Genomic DNA, 19,589 nt, shown 5'->3' on the forward strand with positions numbered 1-19,589 from the left:
TCACACGAGCAAAGTTGAACATGAAATACGTCAATTTCCTCGCTGCAAAACCCCAGATTACAAATTAGTTACATCTGAAGTGACAATAAAGTTACCAGAAAAGCCCTACTGATGCTTACGCACATATATAATTCCATGTTGAAGCCTTCGTATTTTTCAGCCCTATGCATGTTTTCTGTAATCATTATGATTCTCAAGCCAGACAAACCATCTGACTCCGCTAAGTCATACAGACCAATTAACTTATTTCCATTATTTTCAAAAATCTTCTCAAAAATTATCCTAAAGCGTATCCTACCCATCATCGAATCTAACCTACCTAACAACCAGTTTGGATTTAGTCACAACCATTCAACCGTTCATCAGATCCATCGCTTAGTTGACAATATAATAACCTACGCTTTGGAAAAAAGCTAATATGCATATAGGTGTATTCCTTGACGTGACACAGTATGGCATAAAGGCCTCTTCTTCAAGCTAAAAACTGTTCTCTCTCCTTACTTCTATTCACTATTTAAATCTTACCTCCGAGACAGAGACTTCACCGTCCGTTAAGAATCTTCTATATAAGCAAAATATTTCCGATCTGTGCCAATGTCCCCTATGGAGTGGTTGCAGCTGCACTGCTATTTAACATATTCAATCTCTGATCAACTCACTATTTGTTGGTTGTTATTTTATTTGTTCTATATAACATTAAATCACTTGTTCTTATTATAAGTTATTGTTGTATATATAACGAAATTATAAATATTAAAATAACATACGAAGCAGAAGTCTGCAATCAAGCCGAGTCATCAAAATTGCTACCACTACATAAGGCGACGTCTGCGGCGGGAACGAGGCTTTTTGTTTTGTTTCGCTTATTGTCGTAGTTAACGAGCAATATTTTTAAGTTTCATTTGATTATTTTGTTTTTTGATATATTTTATTATATTTAATTCCTTTTTTTTAAAAAACCAAGTGTCACTGTTTTTCTTTACTCCTTTTTTAGCATATTTTATCTTACGAGTGGACACGGAGACGTTGTGGTGAATAACACTTTTAAAAACAGGTAGTAAGACACTGTAGTACTTATTTCTCGTCCAGCACTCGTTATCGTGGTCAGTCGAGAAAGAGTACAACTTTGTCTAGGTTTAAGATATCTCGAACATCCAGTACTCGTTATCGTGGTCAGTTGTTCGGGAGTAAAGTAACCTAATCCTGTTGGACTTCTACAGCACTCGTTATCGTGGTCACCAAAAGAACTTAAATAAAACTCATACAGCAGGTGTCGATAATTTACTTGTTCGAAGGTTAGATAATTAGAAACCGAAAATATATCTGTTATATACGTCAAGCTTTTGCGTGGCGTATACGACAGTTATTATTTTACAGTTTGTAAACATGTCTAGCTAAAAAAAAAAATGTAATTACAGATCTTTATTTATATGTCCTTATAATAATAATTAATAATACATTTAAAGTATTTAATGCCATAGATGGACTATAAAAATACATAAAAACTTTGAATATGAGAAACACGAAGAAACACATTTGTTGTTATGAAACTCGAGAAATATATTATGGTTGTCTTGTTTAAAAAATTAAATTTACTGCATTGTCCTTTGCGTTTTATGACAACTGCAGGCTTCAGTCAAAATCGGATTGATAAATATAACTGTAGTAGTAGTCTATTTAGGAATTCGATTACGTTTAATGCTAAACTTTGAGACCATTATAACATATGTAACGTTTCCAGAGTAAAACTTTTTTTTATTTTGACAGATGGTTATTATAATAATATGCTTAGCCCTCGGGACTTCTAAAAATTATATAATAACTGCACGTATCCTACGTTTATGTTTTGAACATTTTATTTAGAATTCTATGTATATAATTTCCAGAAGGCAAACTTTTAGGTTAGGTATCCAACTAACCGAGTAATTAAAATTATGAACATATAATATACAATGGTAGCAAATCCGATAAAAGTATCAGTTGCATAATAATTTATTTTATTTTATATGTGCTGTCTCATGAGAATACGTTTAGCGAACCTATAAAAATGTTAATTTTAAATCTATAAAGTTTTATAATATTTTCATTTTAATATACAACGGCTTTCTGGCGGCTGCTGTTTTCTATATTATATGGTAGTGACAATTAATACTGATAGTACAAACTACATTTTAAAATGTATAATAGGTATATATTTAACCAAAAAAATGGTAAATACGAGTATTATAAAAATATAACTGTAAATTACATAGCAAAATTTTTGAAATTTGAAATTTTATAATTTTATAATATAATTGACTAACAAATAACAAAACTTATATGATTTGATTAAATAGTCTATTATTGTGCTATGAAATATAATAATAATATTTTATTAATATTTAATACTATGTTTTGGGAAACGGAAATTACTTGTTGCTATAGTACCATAGCTAAATTACTTATCTTACGATATGACGATGAGTGATCTCACATAGCTAGCCTACAATGAACATAAAAATGTAACTAATAATAAGAAGTAGGTATAGTACCATGATTTATTGAGTCTTTCAATATAATATTAAAGTCAGTACCTATTATTTAAAATTGCACGGTTATATATTTTACGATAATAGATTGGCTCAATTAATACTAGGTTGTATTACCTTATTGTAGGGGAAATAATAGTGGGAATCAATATTTAGCTTGACTAATTATTCTCTATATTATTTATACAACTACATTTGGAGGTACACCCTATAGTAGTTCTTAGTTCTGTTTAATTAAACTTAAGAATATGGGTCACTTTAAATTGCTGTCTTTTCGAGCTTACGTAATCGGAATCAAGAACCTGGGATCAAGAATACCTATGGCACTGATTGTGTCTCACTCTGTTTCACACTCGACGTATAGACAAAACGTATTCATGAAAAATCATTTTTTTCATACTTTCGAGTGATTTTAGTGCATATACAAAAATTATTAATAATAATAATATAATACTAACTTTAATTGAGGATATGATTATATCGATTTGTCTAAATTTCTTCTTAAGACAATTTAATATTAATTTAAATGTATAAAACGTTTGTATAACTTTATAGTTATTTTGTTATATTTAAGCATAGTACCTACGTAGTTATATTAGAGTAATATGATATTATGTATACTGGCGTACGTGACTACGGGAACGGACGTTCGAGCTAGAATCTGCTTATCCAGCAATTCCTACCCTGACTGTTGCACAGAGAGCCCCCTTGGTCACGGCCGGCCCAGTGAGTCGTAGAGTTAAACGCACTCAGTCCGAACCTAATTTGTTATACGGAAAATCTATGTAATAAGTCAAAAGTAATTAAACATTAGAATACAGTACATTGTAGTTTTCGTAGTAATAAACATATATTTTAGTCATTTAATTAGCGCCTAACCTTACTCTCTCCTCACTAGGAATAACAACACGCCGGTACACATCAATTTTTATAATTTTTTTGTATTAGGTATTTCAAATTGTGCAACTTACTTCACATACACAGTTTAATAGAACACCAACATATTTTCAACTATTCGTTTTTGAGATAATCTAAAGTGTGCACTATGAACTATCTGTGCACAGTTGTCAAAATCTGTAGTTGTTTGAATATTTACCTTTTTGTGAAACAAGAACCGTTATAGTTGGGTCAACGGGTTATAAACTTATAGCCTTGTTATCATCTAATATTTTCACTCAAAAATGTAATCATACAAATGATTTTATGGGAATGCATTTTATCGATGATGCACGTTGGTCTGAACGAGATAAGATATTTGTTACACTCACATTTTCTTTACAAAAATTATCTTTTTAAAATTAAAATATCTAAATTTGTTTGAACAAACGACTACCTATAACTAAATATATAAATCTGCTAGATTACTGTATAACACGAAATATTATACATACTTAAATCTAGTCTGCTAACGATATTGCTGTTGTAGTACCTACCTTACCTACGTAATTATATTAGCATTGCATTAGATCAATATTGAAGTGCTATATTATTTAATAGGTTGATTCATTAATCAACCAAATCACGCTTTATAATAATATTATGGATATAATATGATTTAAATCATATATTTTTTTTTAATATGAAATTTTATACCAGTTAAAAAACTACACAAACAGTGTCTGTGTGACTGTGAATGTCCTAAACACTATTCTAAACTGATTGTTATTTAATTACAGAATTCACTCTTCTATACTAAAATATTCGATAAGAAAAAATTATTATGCTTAAATTACGATAAGTACCCTTTTAAAGTACAGGTGTTATATTTTCTTAACTATAAATGTTATTGTTTACTATCTTCAATATGTAATAAGTAGGTATAGGTTTATACACAAGCAAGTTAATTTATACGGATAATTGCGGATTATTTATTTATTTTATGTTTTATATTAATTGTTTTTAGTATCTGCAGAGCTAATAGGTACCTTTTTTTTGTGATTTATTTATTTATTCATGTGATATAATTATGTAACTATAGAGTTAAATTATATTTTTTAAGATTGATTTCTTTAGTTAATAATAAACGGTAATATTGTGTTTTATAGTTAACGGAAGTACCTACACATGAAACGATTGCATATTAGGTAATAACTAATAATACATTTAAAACACTTCAGGTAAGTTTAAAATTGTGTATGAGTTTAGTTGACGCTGCAAACTATTAACAAAGGTGAGTGCCAGATAAGCTGCATAACCAGCTACTATACATTAGCAACGTTTTAAAATTGCATGAAATATATTTTCTTGAAATATTTAATTTTATGAACGAGTTGTTTATTTTATCTAAAAGTTTATAGAGTAAATTTCTAAAAATGAGTGTATAGTGTCGAATAATAATAAATAGTATCCAATAGGAACCTAACAGACAAATGATAAATTAGGTAACCAGAAATATGATACCATAATTTATCCTACAACTAATAACATTATGTACACTTTGGATAAGTCATTTATTATCTGTCCTTTCTGTATGCAATCAATAATCTTTTCTAATCAAACATAACCGTGTAGGTTTAAAAGAAGAAATAATATTTTTCATAACTTCATAAAAATATTTTATGAGAAAGAAACACCATTTTCCTTTTAAGCATATTGGGTCATAGATGATAAAAAATGATTATTGATTAATGATAACACAGAAAATTTCGATATTTAATGAATAGCTTATCAATCAAGGTTTACAAATTTCTATATTAGTAGTTAGGACAGTTAGGTAGATAAATGGTTTTATTATATTATCAATTATTTATCACTTAATCAATTAAGCCCCTACAAGGGCTATTTTGTTATTGGTGTTTCATAAAGTGAACACATTTTTTATAATGTTCTCTTGCTGTTAGTTTATGAATATAAACTTTTATATATACTACACAATATATATGTCGTAGACATACAGTCAAATCAGACATTTTATTAAATGCCTAGGCATATAGTCAAATAATTTAATGTTTATGCAATTTCAGTATCCGCCTAGACATTTAGTTAAATGCCTAGTCATTTAGGCATTTGGCTAAATGCCTATTTCATGCCAGGCAGATAATAAAAAAACATTTTGTATTATTTTAAAAATTTAAATATATTTTCTATCAGTTATTTATTGCTATTTTATATATAAAAAAAGGTGTGCATTATTTATTAATATGAAAAACACGTAGGTATATGAAATAATATGTTTAATATTGTATCATTGTGTCAACTTTTACTATTGTTTTAAAAATGAAATTATAAAAAAAAAATAAAAAAAGTTATATTATAATTACAAGTTTTTGTTACCTATTACTTGTTGTCAAATGTTGTTATTTGGTGGCATTTGCTGGAACATATAGGTATACCTATGTTACAACATTACATGCAATCACGATCAAACTACATACGATTTACGTAAACGTAATAGACGTACTAAACTAAATTATTGTACAATTCAATTGCATGTTCTGTATCTTTTTCCATAACGCCATATTTTTGTCGTTATAATCGATAAGATTATAATTTGTCCCACGGTACTCAATATAGATAAGGTTCTCATGCAACCTAGTACCTACGTTAATTTTCCAAGGTAAAAACCAATGGAACTTTTATTTTTATTTAATAAGAATATATAGTACTTACTACTCGTACAATAGACTATACTGACTATTTAGGCTATACAATATACTCCTACTATCATTTACGTCTATATCACATCTAATTATTTATTACCTGAATATATTTATGATTTCATTTTTAAAACAATACTAAATAATAATTAACACAAAATTAAACATATTATTTCATATGCCTACGTGTTTTTCATATTAATAAACAATACACAGCTTTTTTTATATATAAAATAGCAATAAATAACTGATAGAAAATATATTTAAATTTTTAAAATAATACAAAATGTTTTTTTATTATTTGCCTGGCATGAAATAGGTATTTAACTAAATGTCTAGGCGGATAGTGAAATTGCATAAACATTAAATTCTTTGACTATATGCCTAGGCATTTAATAAAATGCCTGATTTGACTATATGCCTACGACATATATATATATATATTATATATATATATACACGATATACCTACACAATTTTCTTAGTTTTTATTTTATTTTTCATATGAAACAATGAAAATAATTTCATAATAGTTGGTGTTGTAATTTGTCTCTCTTAAATACTCAATATTTATTATTGTTCTATTTATGTTTATTGGAAAAGGAAAACCAAAATATACTAGCAAACTTTTATTGTAAGATACAATCCGTCTGCTGTTAATTTAATGGTATCGAATAGTAGATGTTTCAGGTGATAATCTTTTATACTTTGGAAAGCCATTATTACCAGAAGAGGTAGCTATTATTCTGAATTTTTTTGGGAAATGTTTAGAACAATTTATCTCAACCATGCATGACGAGTTTAAGGATAAAAGTGCACTATGATCTGTGAACCATTTGTTTTACAGAAATACTGTACAACTCTTGATCTTCTTTTTCATTTGATATTTTAGCTGTAATTACACTGTCGATATGGTCTGGCTGTATTTCGTTTATTAGCCAAAGAAGTAAGTGTAACCGCCATGTTTTTGCCATTCAGCCGTATACAAATGACACCGTGCCACCGAGGAAGGCCAAATATGACGTGATGTTTGTTAATGAAAGTTAAGAGCTTTCACATCATTAAATGAAAAACTTGATTTACTATGATGCATTTGTCTTGATAATTTAAATTAGCATTGTTATGAAGAGATCTGGTTTACCATAATTTTTGACGTAAGCCATTACATCTTGTATTTTTCGTGAAAATACCTCGGCCCCCACGTAAAACTTACTGGCAATATAACTAATTGTCCAATATTATTGCTTTGTTCGTTTGAACGCAATGTGTCCTATTGATGAATATAATTTTCAGTACGTTGTGTCCTTTTTGCTGTGTCTTATGAACGATAAAACGCTCAGATTATTTGATTACCTATCCACATTTATCAAGTCATCATATATTAGGTTCCATAGCATTAGTCCCAGCTCTGATCCTTGTGGCACTACACATTTTCTTGTTCATTGTCCTTTTCATATTAAAGTTCTCTGCTAGTGAGGTAGCTCCAAATTATTCTTGCGAGGTGTGAGGGTACCTTTTTCTGATTTAATACTCTGTCAATTGTATTTAGTATGGCTGTGTTAAAAGCATTTTGTGCATTTAATACCACTACCGGGCATAATACAGCCTGGGTCTATGGAGGCGGCATTAATCTTTTCAATAATTTTCTTTATTGTTTTCACTGTAGACTGTCTCTTACCGAAACCAAATGGCTTATCACTAAGACCACCAATCTTTTTCAGAAATTCTTTTTATCAGCCCTTAATTACCCACTCAAGTGGTTTACCAATTGTGTTAAAAATATGTTTGGTCTGTACGAAGACATGTTTTCCAACGGGTTTGTACTCTTTCTTAACGAATTTCCACACTACGGAGAATATTACTTGTGAAAAGCATTCATTGCAAAAGTCACGTAGAATTTAAGCGTTTATAGTAGCCACTTCTTTGACCACCAAGTCTAGCACCCACTCTGGACCTGGGACCTTTCCTGAAGGAATCCTTGAATCTTAAACCTATATTTTATTTTTTCTTCCTGGCTTATCACAGGAATAATTGATTGCCAATTATTTTGAGTTAGTTTTTATTTATGTGATAAATAGATAAATTAATATATTATACTATAAAAAATGTATAGGTACCTATATTTAATCAACATTTGGCAAGTTGAGCTTACCTGGAGTGCTGTGGCCTTAAAATATTTGTTATTAATGGATATTACTATGTATTACATATATCAGTATTATTTATTATTATATATTTTATAATATCAGTTTTTTTATTCTCGTGTATTTTAAAATATCAGTATTATTTATTATTGGGTATCAATTGTTACAAACATGAAATATGAGACTAGCGCACACCAGCAGCACAAATAATAACTGTATATTTGGTAACATACATCGTATGTATCTAAGCCTTATACTTCAATAGTATGTTACATTAGGTAGTATTATTTCTTCTAGACATTTTTTCATCAAAAATTTGTTAAATCACGAGTTCCTCAGAATAATACTCTAATCAATTCAATATACTTCATAATATTTTAACAAAACTCGATTTATGATAGGTTGCTTTTAATTGTAATAATAGTGTGATAACAGATATATATGGAAATAAACGATAATCAAATATACCTAATTATACAAAGTTAAAGTAAAATTATAATATGAAGTATTTCAGTCAAAAATAAATATTGATAGTATAATTCCATAATATGATATGTATATATTTATAATATTTTAATGCCACTGCCCACTACTAATATTAATTCCGTCTAAATCTACATCAATAAAATAGTTATCACGATTAATCATCACGTTTTTACCGGAGTCTTCTTGCAGAACAATATAACAATATTATATCATTACATAATATTGTATAATTATTTGAATAATTATTATAATAAATATAACCCATTTTTAATGTCACTTCGTGTGTTGACTTACTGTATCAGAGCTTAAAGTTTAATCTTGCACTGTTTCCGGCGACTTAACAGGATGAGGTGAAGTTTTCAATAATTATAAAATAATACACATGAAGTTTTCAATAATTATAAAATTTAACATATAGGTAATTGTTTTCATGTATTTACAGTTTGAATTATATTAATCAGTGTAATGTATTTAACAACGTTATAGTTTCATTATCGATATCTCTTACGATTTTGTATACAATAGAAACTATCTCATAAATTTTAAGAAGCATACGATACGCACGAAACAATATGCAAATAATTATTATTAATTCACAACAAACAATTATTTGAAATTATTACGCTTCTCGTCTAGTTTATCATTAGCCGAGTCTGAGCTGTCATGTATAGTTCTATATACGGTGGCCAAATAATTATTGTATCATCACCACATCGTTACATTTTTTGAAGAACACTGTTCTTAATAATGCTCAATTTTAAATTCAATCGCCATCTAAAGCTTGTGAGTATAATGAAACAAACTAATGTATTATTGTGATGCCTCTTATCTATATAATATTATTTTTGTTGAATAATTTTCATTTCAATTTTAGATATTATGCACTTGTTTAATGTCAGGCCATACGTTTGTTGTCGGATGTTCTTTCGTATTCTCGTCTATTATTCTGTCTAAATTAAAAGAACCGACGTCTACGATAAAAATTGATACTGAAGATTCCTCATGGATAGGTACATTTATTCGTCATTAATAAATTATATAAAGTACCTATACATATATAATATATTATTTTATACGTGATACGAATGATACGATGACCAGAAATATAATCTAATATTTTTAGTGTAATTGTCGCGTCTATTTCTATTTTTTTTTTTAAATCATGTTACCGTATAGTTTGACGATTTTAAATATTTAGCTATTAAAATTGAGAATGTCATGAATATATAACATCAAAATTATTTGCAAATTTTCGTGATATTGACAAATGCTTATTAAATTTCAACTTAAAGCTTAAAATTATAGTTTGCATAATAAGTACTATTTTTATATTTTTTAAATTTATTTAAGTAAAAATGATGAGGTAAAACTATAACTATACAAATGTTCAAGTTTTGGACCTATAGCATAAATAATTATAACAATATTATTTATGTCATCATCAAAAATCAAATAAAACTAAAAATTTAAAATGTTGAAATTCTTATTTCTTAATTCTTATATATCTATAAAACTCTAATTTAAATATTTGAGGTTGTAAGATTATGAATTATTACAAAATCAAAAAATACTTTAAGTCAAAAACTGGTATTGAATATTTAGCCATGTTTTATGGTTATTTTATAGTGCATTAAGACTTTCATAACTTTGGTAATTTTTCTTCGCGCGTTTATTATCCCATATTATTTAGTTTTAATTAAATATTTACTATTCATGCAATGTATTTGTATAATACAAATTTATGTTCCCTTGAAATATTATATCTATTAAAATTAAATATAAAAAAAATTATAATCATATTATTGGTAATTATTAGCCACTATATATTTATATTTCAGGAGTTGTGTGACAAAAATTTGTTTGAAAAAAAAATTTCATTGTATCTCACCAGGATAGTAACATAAAAATAATCATTTGGTACTTAAAATAGTGGTGAGTCAAGATGTTTTGTTTGTAAGCAAGAACAGAATTTTATCAGTCTTTTGTCAAAGAATTTTTTGTTTTTTTTTAAGTACTAAAAAATATCACAAACAATAATTACATCTGTTTTAATTGTAATAGGTAATAAAAAATTTAATTACAAACAATATGAAAGCATCGCATATACCATGAAGTAAAGTCCCCGAAATAATAATCATAGAATAAAAATTACTGTTTACGAGTCACAACCACTATTGATTAACCGCAAAGATAGGATGCATATTTCAACTATTATAAAATAAAAATCATAATATATGTATTCGGTGATGTCCGTTTGCAAGAAATTAAACAATTACTTCGAAATAAAAAGTGCATATGTGTCTACTAGCTATTATCTGCCTTATCACTAAATTAAATTAAAATTAAAATCTTCTACACTGATAAACGTAACATCCTCATACATTTTATTTTAGGGATAAAAATATCAGAAGTAAACTAAGTTAACTGAACATAGGTAATTTATATTACTTAAAATATATTCATATGTACTAAATTAGATTTTATGATTTAAAAAAAAGAAACTTTTCAAGAAGTTGCAAGACTTTTTAGTTTAAAATATATATATATATATATTTTTTTTTTTGTAGAAAATCTCAATGAAAATTACGAATAATGCATTGATTTTTAAATTTTACAATATAACTTATGCAGTTCTATGTCTCACAGGAGTTAATTGAACATTAAGGTTGTTTTGTTTATCGTGATTTACATATTTTAATTTGGTATGAATGTTAAGTTAATATAAAATTTATCAAAATATAATAAATAAACATAATAGTACCTACCTATATCCCCAAGATCACGGAAAGTTTGATAATGTAAATATTCAATCTCTAACATTGTCCCAAAAACAAATTATAAAAAATGGCCTTCACTGCGGACGTTATTTTTTCGAGATCAATAAAAACAAATAAAATTAATTTAGCTAGATATAACTGCAATAAAATATGCCAATCTGTGCAAGCCATACAACTGTTTTTATTGAATTTGATTGAAGTTATATTTTTTTCATTATATATTGTCGATTAAGAAAATAATGAAACGGTTAAAATTACTATTTCTAATTATGCCAACGAAGTGTTGAATGTGGAAGTGGTTAGTGATTTTAAAATAACGTGTTCATAAATTACAGCATACAAAACAATAAACACGAAATATTCAATTTTTATTAGTTTTAAAATTGTTATTAGGTACTTAGGAATGTAAAAACAAAATAACTATGATATATTATCGTACCATAATTAATTTTTACTGAAATGTTTAAAAAATATCAATTGTTTTTCTATTTAAATTGATCTGTGATAAATTAATTAGTTTGGAAACTGCAATTAAGTACTCAATTATATGATGTAATAACATTTATTATTATTATTGCTAGTGAAGCACAATAAGTAAATATGATGACAAAATACATAAGTGATACATGACTGATATGAAAAAGGAAATCATTCATTGATAGAACCTAACGTGATATTACTTTAAAGCGGATTTATTTGAGTGAGTCTCTATACTTTCTACACCATTTCCGTTCTAAACAGCGTATCGGGTACCCAAGGAAAGTCTTTCTTGACAGTGAGAAAGTATTTAGGTTTGCTTGAACAGATAACTTAACAATAATATACTTTATATTTCTAACTACTACTATATAAATTAAAAATGAATGATTTTATTAAGGACCGATAAAAATAAAATAAAACTAAATAAAAATAACAAAATTATTTTATAGAAAATATATGGTTATAATCACTGAGTAATGCATGATATTAAATACATTATTTTTTCAGCAAGTATCCCAATATTAGTATGTCCTATCGGCTTACTCATTGTTGGAATACTAACAGATAAAATAGGCCGAAGAAAAGCTCTTCAATTTGGTTATACACCACTAATTATCAGCTGGTTGGTGCTCGCCAATGCCAATTCTCTAGAAGACATAATGATCGGAAGAATTATTCTGGGAATTGGAATTGGTATGTTTACCAAATTAATAAACTAATATTATTGTGCTTTATAATTATTCAATTATTAGTAATCTATAAGGCTTGGAACTTATAGAAGCTAAAAAGTAAAAATATGCAAAAAAGTTAATAGATATTCTTAACATTGAAAATTATTCAAAATTTCAAAAAAAAATTGTTGTCAATATTTATTTACATTTAAATTAATAAATGTAAAATATGGAAAAAATAAATTTATAGTTTTCCAAATATAGCGGAGAACTGTTTAAACTTCAAAATTGTACTGAACTGAAAATTGTTTTTTTTTTTAAATATAATCAAAAATATGGTATATTAGTTTTAAGAATAAAAGTGATGTCTAAATTAAATAATTATATAAAATATTTTTATATTCTATTACATTTTGAGAAAGAAAAAGATTAATTTTGTAGAACGTATTAATATGCATATAAAAAAAAAACGTATTTTCAATTTTCAATTTTTAAACTCATAATTTTAAAGCTCAGTTTTCTAGTTTGGTCTGTTATAAATCAAGTGCATAATATAGATCACTCTAGAACCCTATTATTAAATATATAGTTACTGTTATAAATAACGTGATTAGAAAACATTCCTTGATGATGCAATTATAATCTTTTATTAATAAATTATGAATAATTAATATTAACCTTCAGGCATTATAAACCAGTTTGAGTAAAATATAGAACTATTTTGAAATATAATTATCTAAAAATGTTATCTTACAGCTTTTACTTATTAGTTATTAGTTTATTGCCATTTACATCGTCAACATTGTGTATCCAACTGATATAGATAACAACTAGGTAGTATGCCTAGGTAAATATATAGTTAGAAAATACAAATATTTTTAAACACGAGCTGAGCTGTTATCAAAAATTAGAGAATGCGGTGACAGTTAAAATGTACTACGTCGGTTTGTGCACGCGTGTTATGTAATATTGATAGTCTTTTAAAGAATACTTTTATTTTGTATTTGAATAAAAGAGTTGAAAATTATTCCAATTGCTTATTAGAATCTATAAAAAGATATATATATACAGGGTGATTTTTTTTTTATCATGAACCACTCATTATTTCAAAAAATATCAATGTTTTTGAAAATATTTTTTTACAAAGTTTCGTGTTGTTAAAAAAACAACATTTTCACTAAAAAATTATGTTTTTTAATATTTTTTATCCTTATAATTTTTTAAGTTTTTTACTTTTTTGAATGACAACCTAGAGTTTTAATTTCATATTCCAACGCAGAATATTTTTCTAAGTATTTTGATATGTAAAAATCGAATTTTTGGACGAGTAGTTTATGAGTTATAAGTATTTTAAGTTTAGACAAGCGGAGTAGTGGACAAATATTTTGTGGGGTAACCCCGTACCACTCCACTCCGCCAATCTAATCTTTAAATACTTATAACTCATAAACTACTCGTCCAAAATTCGATTTTTACGTATCAAAATAATTAAAAAAATATTCTGCTTTGGAATATGATATTAAAACTCTATGTTGTCTTTCAAAAAAGTAAAAAACTTAAAAAATTATAAGGATAAAAAATATTAAAAAACATAATTTTTTAATAAAACGTTTTTTTAACAACATGAAACTTTGTAAAAAAATATTTTCAAAAACATTGATATTTTTTGAAATAATGAGTGGTTCATGATAAAAAAATCACCATGTATATTCTGGATACGTATTCGAGTATTAAAATGTATTAGGAAAACTTAGTACCAAGGTATCAAGGGGAGGGTTTTTTCCCTATCAGATAATATGTCAACAGTAGAAATCATTAATTATATTTTTTTAAATAAAGAAAATAACAAATGAGATTAAAATAGGATTTTTCTCAAATTATTGCAGAAAGTTAATTTATTTCAGGGCTACTTTATTAATAACACGAATGCAAGGGATTATAGTTTAAATAAAGGCCCCCGAAAATTACAACATCGCGGACACATGTTACCAAATTTTTAAATAATACTTCAATAATGTGGGAATGTGAATAAAAATCACCAGAATGTATTATAATATTTAAAAACAATTAGTTGTCATTACAGAAAAAAAAATATAAATGTATTTTTGATTTTTAAACTTTAACTTTTGTACTAGTTTTATTAATATTGTGGACTTGTAAGCGCTTATAGTAGGTACTTTAATTTATGCAACACTTATAACACTGTAATTTTTGCTTTGTAACTTTTTTTATAATCATAATATTGTAGACTTTATAAAATTACAAAGGCAGTGTCATTATTCATTAATTATAAATTATCATCATTTGTATTATTATTATTAATATTATATACTTAACGTATTTACGTATATATATATATATATATATATATATATTTTAAACCATGTTGTAGTCGATGTTCTCTAGACATCCCAACGATCAGGGGCGTAATTAAGGGGTAATGAGGGTGATAGATCCCCCAAAACTAAAATTTAATATTTGGTGGGGTAGGTTACTGTATGATGCTTACAGATTTTGCTAAAAACATATAATCCCCCTCCCCAAACCAAATTCCTAATTACGTCACTGCTAACGATAAGCCGATCATTAAATAGATAATCGTATCGTTGAGCTAAATTGCGTCGCACAACTTGGCATCGTCTCATTAAATTTCTTTCGAAGTCGAGTCAATTTTTGGGTGCAAAATAATACCTTTAGTTTTTGTTATATAGTGATCATTCACAATCCTGTTTCACCCATTTATTTCAGGTATTTCTTAATATATAATATGTCTACGTGTTTTCAACGTTACCGCATCATCTATAGGCTAATTCATGAATTGTTACACCAGAATATTATTATCAAATTATTTTTTTTTAAACAAATTATAAGCAACAATTAAAGCAATATAATTAATTTTAAGACATATTAATCAATCAATAAATAATTAGATTATGTTATCGATTTTTATGAATCAATTATTTGCTGTGGACTCGATTTAAATTGTTTAATATCGCTAAACTGACTATCTCATCATTCTACAGGTTCGGGAACGTGTGTATATTTGTACTTGGCTGAGGTATGCCCTACCAAGTTTCGGCCACTGTACTTCTCGGTGGTCATCGTGTTCGTGGGAATGGGAATGGTGGCCGAGAGCGTGATGTCCTTGTACATCGATTGGCGGACCGTGTCACTGATACTGTTCGTGGTCAGCACCGTCAATTGCGGGTCGCTGTTTCTAGTGCCAGAGACACCTATGTGGCTCCGGACCCGCGGCCGATCTCGGGAAGCGGACGCGGCCGAAGCGTGGCTTTGCATGGAACCGGCAAACGTCCCGGCGTCGGCCGTGGCACCGGTCAGCGGAATGACGGCCAATGGCGACGACCACCTATGCAGCGAATATGGCACCACGGCCACGGGCAAACCGATCAGTGCTGCGTACTGGACGCTGTTCACCGGACCAACTGTCTGGAAGCCGACTTTGATAACTACGCTGTTCTTTATCTGCCAGCAAGGTAGTGGGTTCTACGTGCTGCTGTTCTACTCGGTTGACATACTTCATGACTGCCGCGTCCAGTGGGATGGCGTCACCGTCACCGCATTTTTGTCCCTGTCCCGAGTCATCGGTAGCGTGATCTACGCCATGCTGCACCACGTCCGCCGGAAGACACTGGTCGTCGTGTCCGGCGGTGGCATGGCCCTGTCGCTGACCGTCATCATACTTTACATGCGCATGTACAAAGATGTGGCCACGCCACCTTATGGCGAGGTCCTCGTGTTTGCTTTTATCACCTACGTGTTCTTTGCCCTGTTGGCCATACTCCCAATGCCCTGGGCCCTTTGTGGAGAGGTGTTCCCGATGGCCGTCAAAGGTGTTGTATTAATTACAGTACCTATTCTACTACGTGTGCGCGTGTGTGTAAGCAATATACTCCCGATTCTATTGAACACTAGAGTCTGATATTTTGCATATAGATACTCGAAGTATAAGATATTAACTAAGGTTGTACATCAACATTTTGTTTTTCGAACATCTTAAAAAAAGATATTTACAATTACGTTGGTTAATAATGGTAAATAATGAGAGTATATTATTAAATCGAACACATGGTATAAACGAAATATAGGTACCTGGTACATGCTATACGGCAATATTATGTATACTAAATACTTGGTGAAAGTCTGAAATATATTATTGGATTCATAACTATAATAATTAATAAATTATATATACCTATTAATAATTATCTTCTACTACTCCTCCGTAGTTTCATATCAGTATGACAGGAGTGTGTGTGACCTAATCAATACACATCTATGTCCATCACACAAATGGTTGTGATTGTGAACTTTTATAATTTAATATCGTGAACCCGAGACATAGGTTATTTTCCTAAGATTCAAGGCTGAGCAAGTTAATGATTTTTTTAACTCCCGAAATGACAACGCAATGCACTCGTGCGTCGTCGATCGTTGATAACAACAATATAATATCTAGGCATATACTATATATTATTATATTATTATCGTTACTTGATATAATTGATTTAATAACATAAAACCTTATATTATTATAAAATTAAAAATATATCTACAGAGTGTTAGTGTACAGAGTGATTGGAAAAATATAAAATTTTAACTTTAAACAATTCACGGAAAATATTTTTTTGACACAACACCAAAATTGACTCAAATAATGAAATGTAAAAACATTAAAAACAAAATAAATTAACTTAACTTATTTCTTAAAATGAAAAATTAATTCGTTAATTTCATGTTAATCAAAAAATAAATTTAGTAAGTTAGTTGTTAAGTTAATGAAAATCCAAAATTTAACTAGTTAATTTAAAAAGTTAAAGTAAAATTGACTTTTCAACTTAATTTTAACTTTTTAAACCGTTAATGCTCAGCCTTGCTAATAGATGTTGAAAAATAAAATAAAAATAAAAAATGTCTTTAGAATTCTTGTGGTAGTCTTACAGATTTTTTTTTAGTTTTTGTCATTTAAATTTTTTTTTTTTAAATTTAATTTAAATTTAAAATTATCATTATATGGCCATATATTTTTCCAGATTATAAGCTTAATTGTTTTTTTTTTCAGGCGTAATGGGTGGAATCGTACAAGTTTTTGGATACGAGTTAATGTTTTTAGTCATAAAAATTTACCCTGCCTTTGTGTCGAAATTTGGAGTTGAATGTGTCTGGTCAGTTTTCACAATATTCTCTTTAGCAAGTGCATTGTTCGGTGCATTCATAATGCCAGAAACAAAAGGAAAATCTCTCAACGAAATATTACTATCTTTTGATTCTCGCGAAAAATCGATAAAAAATAACTTGCCTTAATGGTATTGCATTATACTACTATAATATAAAACATTGTTTTTTTTATTTCTATGAAACATATATTATTGCAATTTTGTTTAAAGGAATTTCATGTATATTATTCAATGCACATTGCTATTCCATTATTAAATAATTCTATATTGTAATTTATTTATTGTAGGATACCTTATAGACATAGTGTGTGTTAATGTGAATTAATAATTTTCAATATAAATAAATGTATATAATATATTTAAAAATCTAGCTGTATATGTGCATTTATTTTTAGATATTACTTTTTTCAGACTACAATATTAGATAAATACTGCTATCTGCAATCTGCTAGGTATGAATCTATAAATATGAAACTGAGAGGGGCTCCACTTTTTTTAAAATACAATTATAATTTGTATCAAAATAAAAAAAAAAAACTGTATAAACTATAATAGTTGTTTGGGGGATTAAAAGTAAAAAATTCTCAATACTTTTCTAAATTTTGAAAAAACCTGTTTTAATTGGCGTTCACCCGATTCTATTCTGAAACAGGGCATATTTTGCTATTCTATCACATTTGAATACATGGTATGTCCTATCCAATATCCTCCAGAGTTAACTTTCATATCGTATATTTATTAATGAGTTATTTGTACTGATAATTTCGCATCGAATATCGATATAACTTTATAGCTTGGAAAAAAATATTGAATAGAAGAAAATCATTTAGATGGTCATATATTGTCATCATTAGTTTTTTTTTCATTTTTGAACTTTTTATAAGTTAATATTGGTTAAAATCAGTGTTCGGAAAGTTCACATTGAATTGTGAATTTCAAAAAATTTCAAAAACCAAAAATTTCACACATGAATTCGTTTACGTTCAAGTTCTATCCTTAAACAAGGAACTCGTTGACGTTCATGTTTACGTTCTTAAAAAAATAAACGAGTTCTTTAGGTTGTTCATTTAATTTTTTTATGAATAGTTTGCCAGCAGTTAATATAAAAAACCATAAACATATAAGACTCAACCCAAAAATTAAAACACAATTTAAACTTTAGAGCATATTATAAATTTTCTAAAGTACCTAATTATTTACATATATTTATAAAATTAAAATAGTAAATCGATTGAGCGTCTTAAGAATTGTTCAAATTCATTAAAAATATAAATGTCGTCCGCGTTCTACTTAAAAAAAAAATGTGTATCATTCACTAACTATGAACGTGAAAGTGTGAATGTGCGTTCATGAACGTCGAACGATGATCTTTCCAAATACTGGTAAAAATGAATAACTAACAATAATTATAATAGTATGAATAGAATATTATATCAATATCTTCGCCGAATGATGTTAAACGCGTTCTTTTAACTGCTATAATTTTTCAATTTTAGACAAAAAATCATTGCCTGTCTCAAAATCGCAATAATATTAGGGGAGCATACTTAGGTAGATTATTAGAGCGTGAAGAACTTAGACAGCCCTTGTGAAACAACAATTTGGTCTTAAAGAAAAATATAAACCGTGTTATGGAATGAGGTTTATGTTGAAATCCAAAGTATTTTTATGCGTTTCCCATTTGAATTATACACTACTAAGATTTATTTACA

At 27.9% G+C, this 19,589-nt stretch overlaps 1 protein-coding gene across 3 annotated transcripts; it reads left to right on the forward strand.

The window, feature by feature from the left end:
• The first annotated feature begins 9,380 nt into the window (after positions 1–9,380).
• On the forward strand, positions 9,381–18,183 carry LOC107170289 (facilitated trehalose transporter Tret1-like). Of its 3 annotated transcripts, none has more exons than XM_089217496.1 (5): positions 9,381–9,537; positions 9,629–9,764; positions 12,519–12,704; positions 15,706–16,533; positions 17,763–18,180. In XM_089217496.1, exons 1-5 carry the CDS (start codon positions 9,502–9,504, stop codon positions 18,002–18,004), a joined length of 1,428 nt encoding a protein of 475 aa, XP_089073622.1. In that variant the 5' UTR covers positions 9,381–9,501; the 3' UTR covers positions 18,005–18,180. The 3 variants fall into 3 exon arrangements, with proteins under 3 accessions (XP_089073622.1, XP_089073624.1, XP_089073623.1); XM_089217498.1 differs by having other exon boundaries at positions 15,706–16,580; positions 17,763–17,890; XM_089217497.1 differs by lacking the exon at positions 12,519–12,704 and having other exon boundaries at positions 17,763–18,183.
• Positions 18,184–19,589: the final 1,406 nt, after the last annotated feature.

This window comes from Diuraphis noxia, unplaced genomic scaffold (assembly GCF_037042655.1).
Source record: "Diuraphis noxia isolate RWA-SAM2 unplaced genomic scaffold, SU_Dnox_SAM2 contig0001, whole genome shotgun sequence".
NCBI classification, from domain to species: Eukaryota; Metazoa; Arthropoda; class Insecta; order Hemiptera; family Aphididae; genus Diuraphis; species Diuraphis noxia.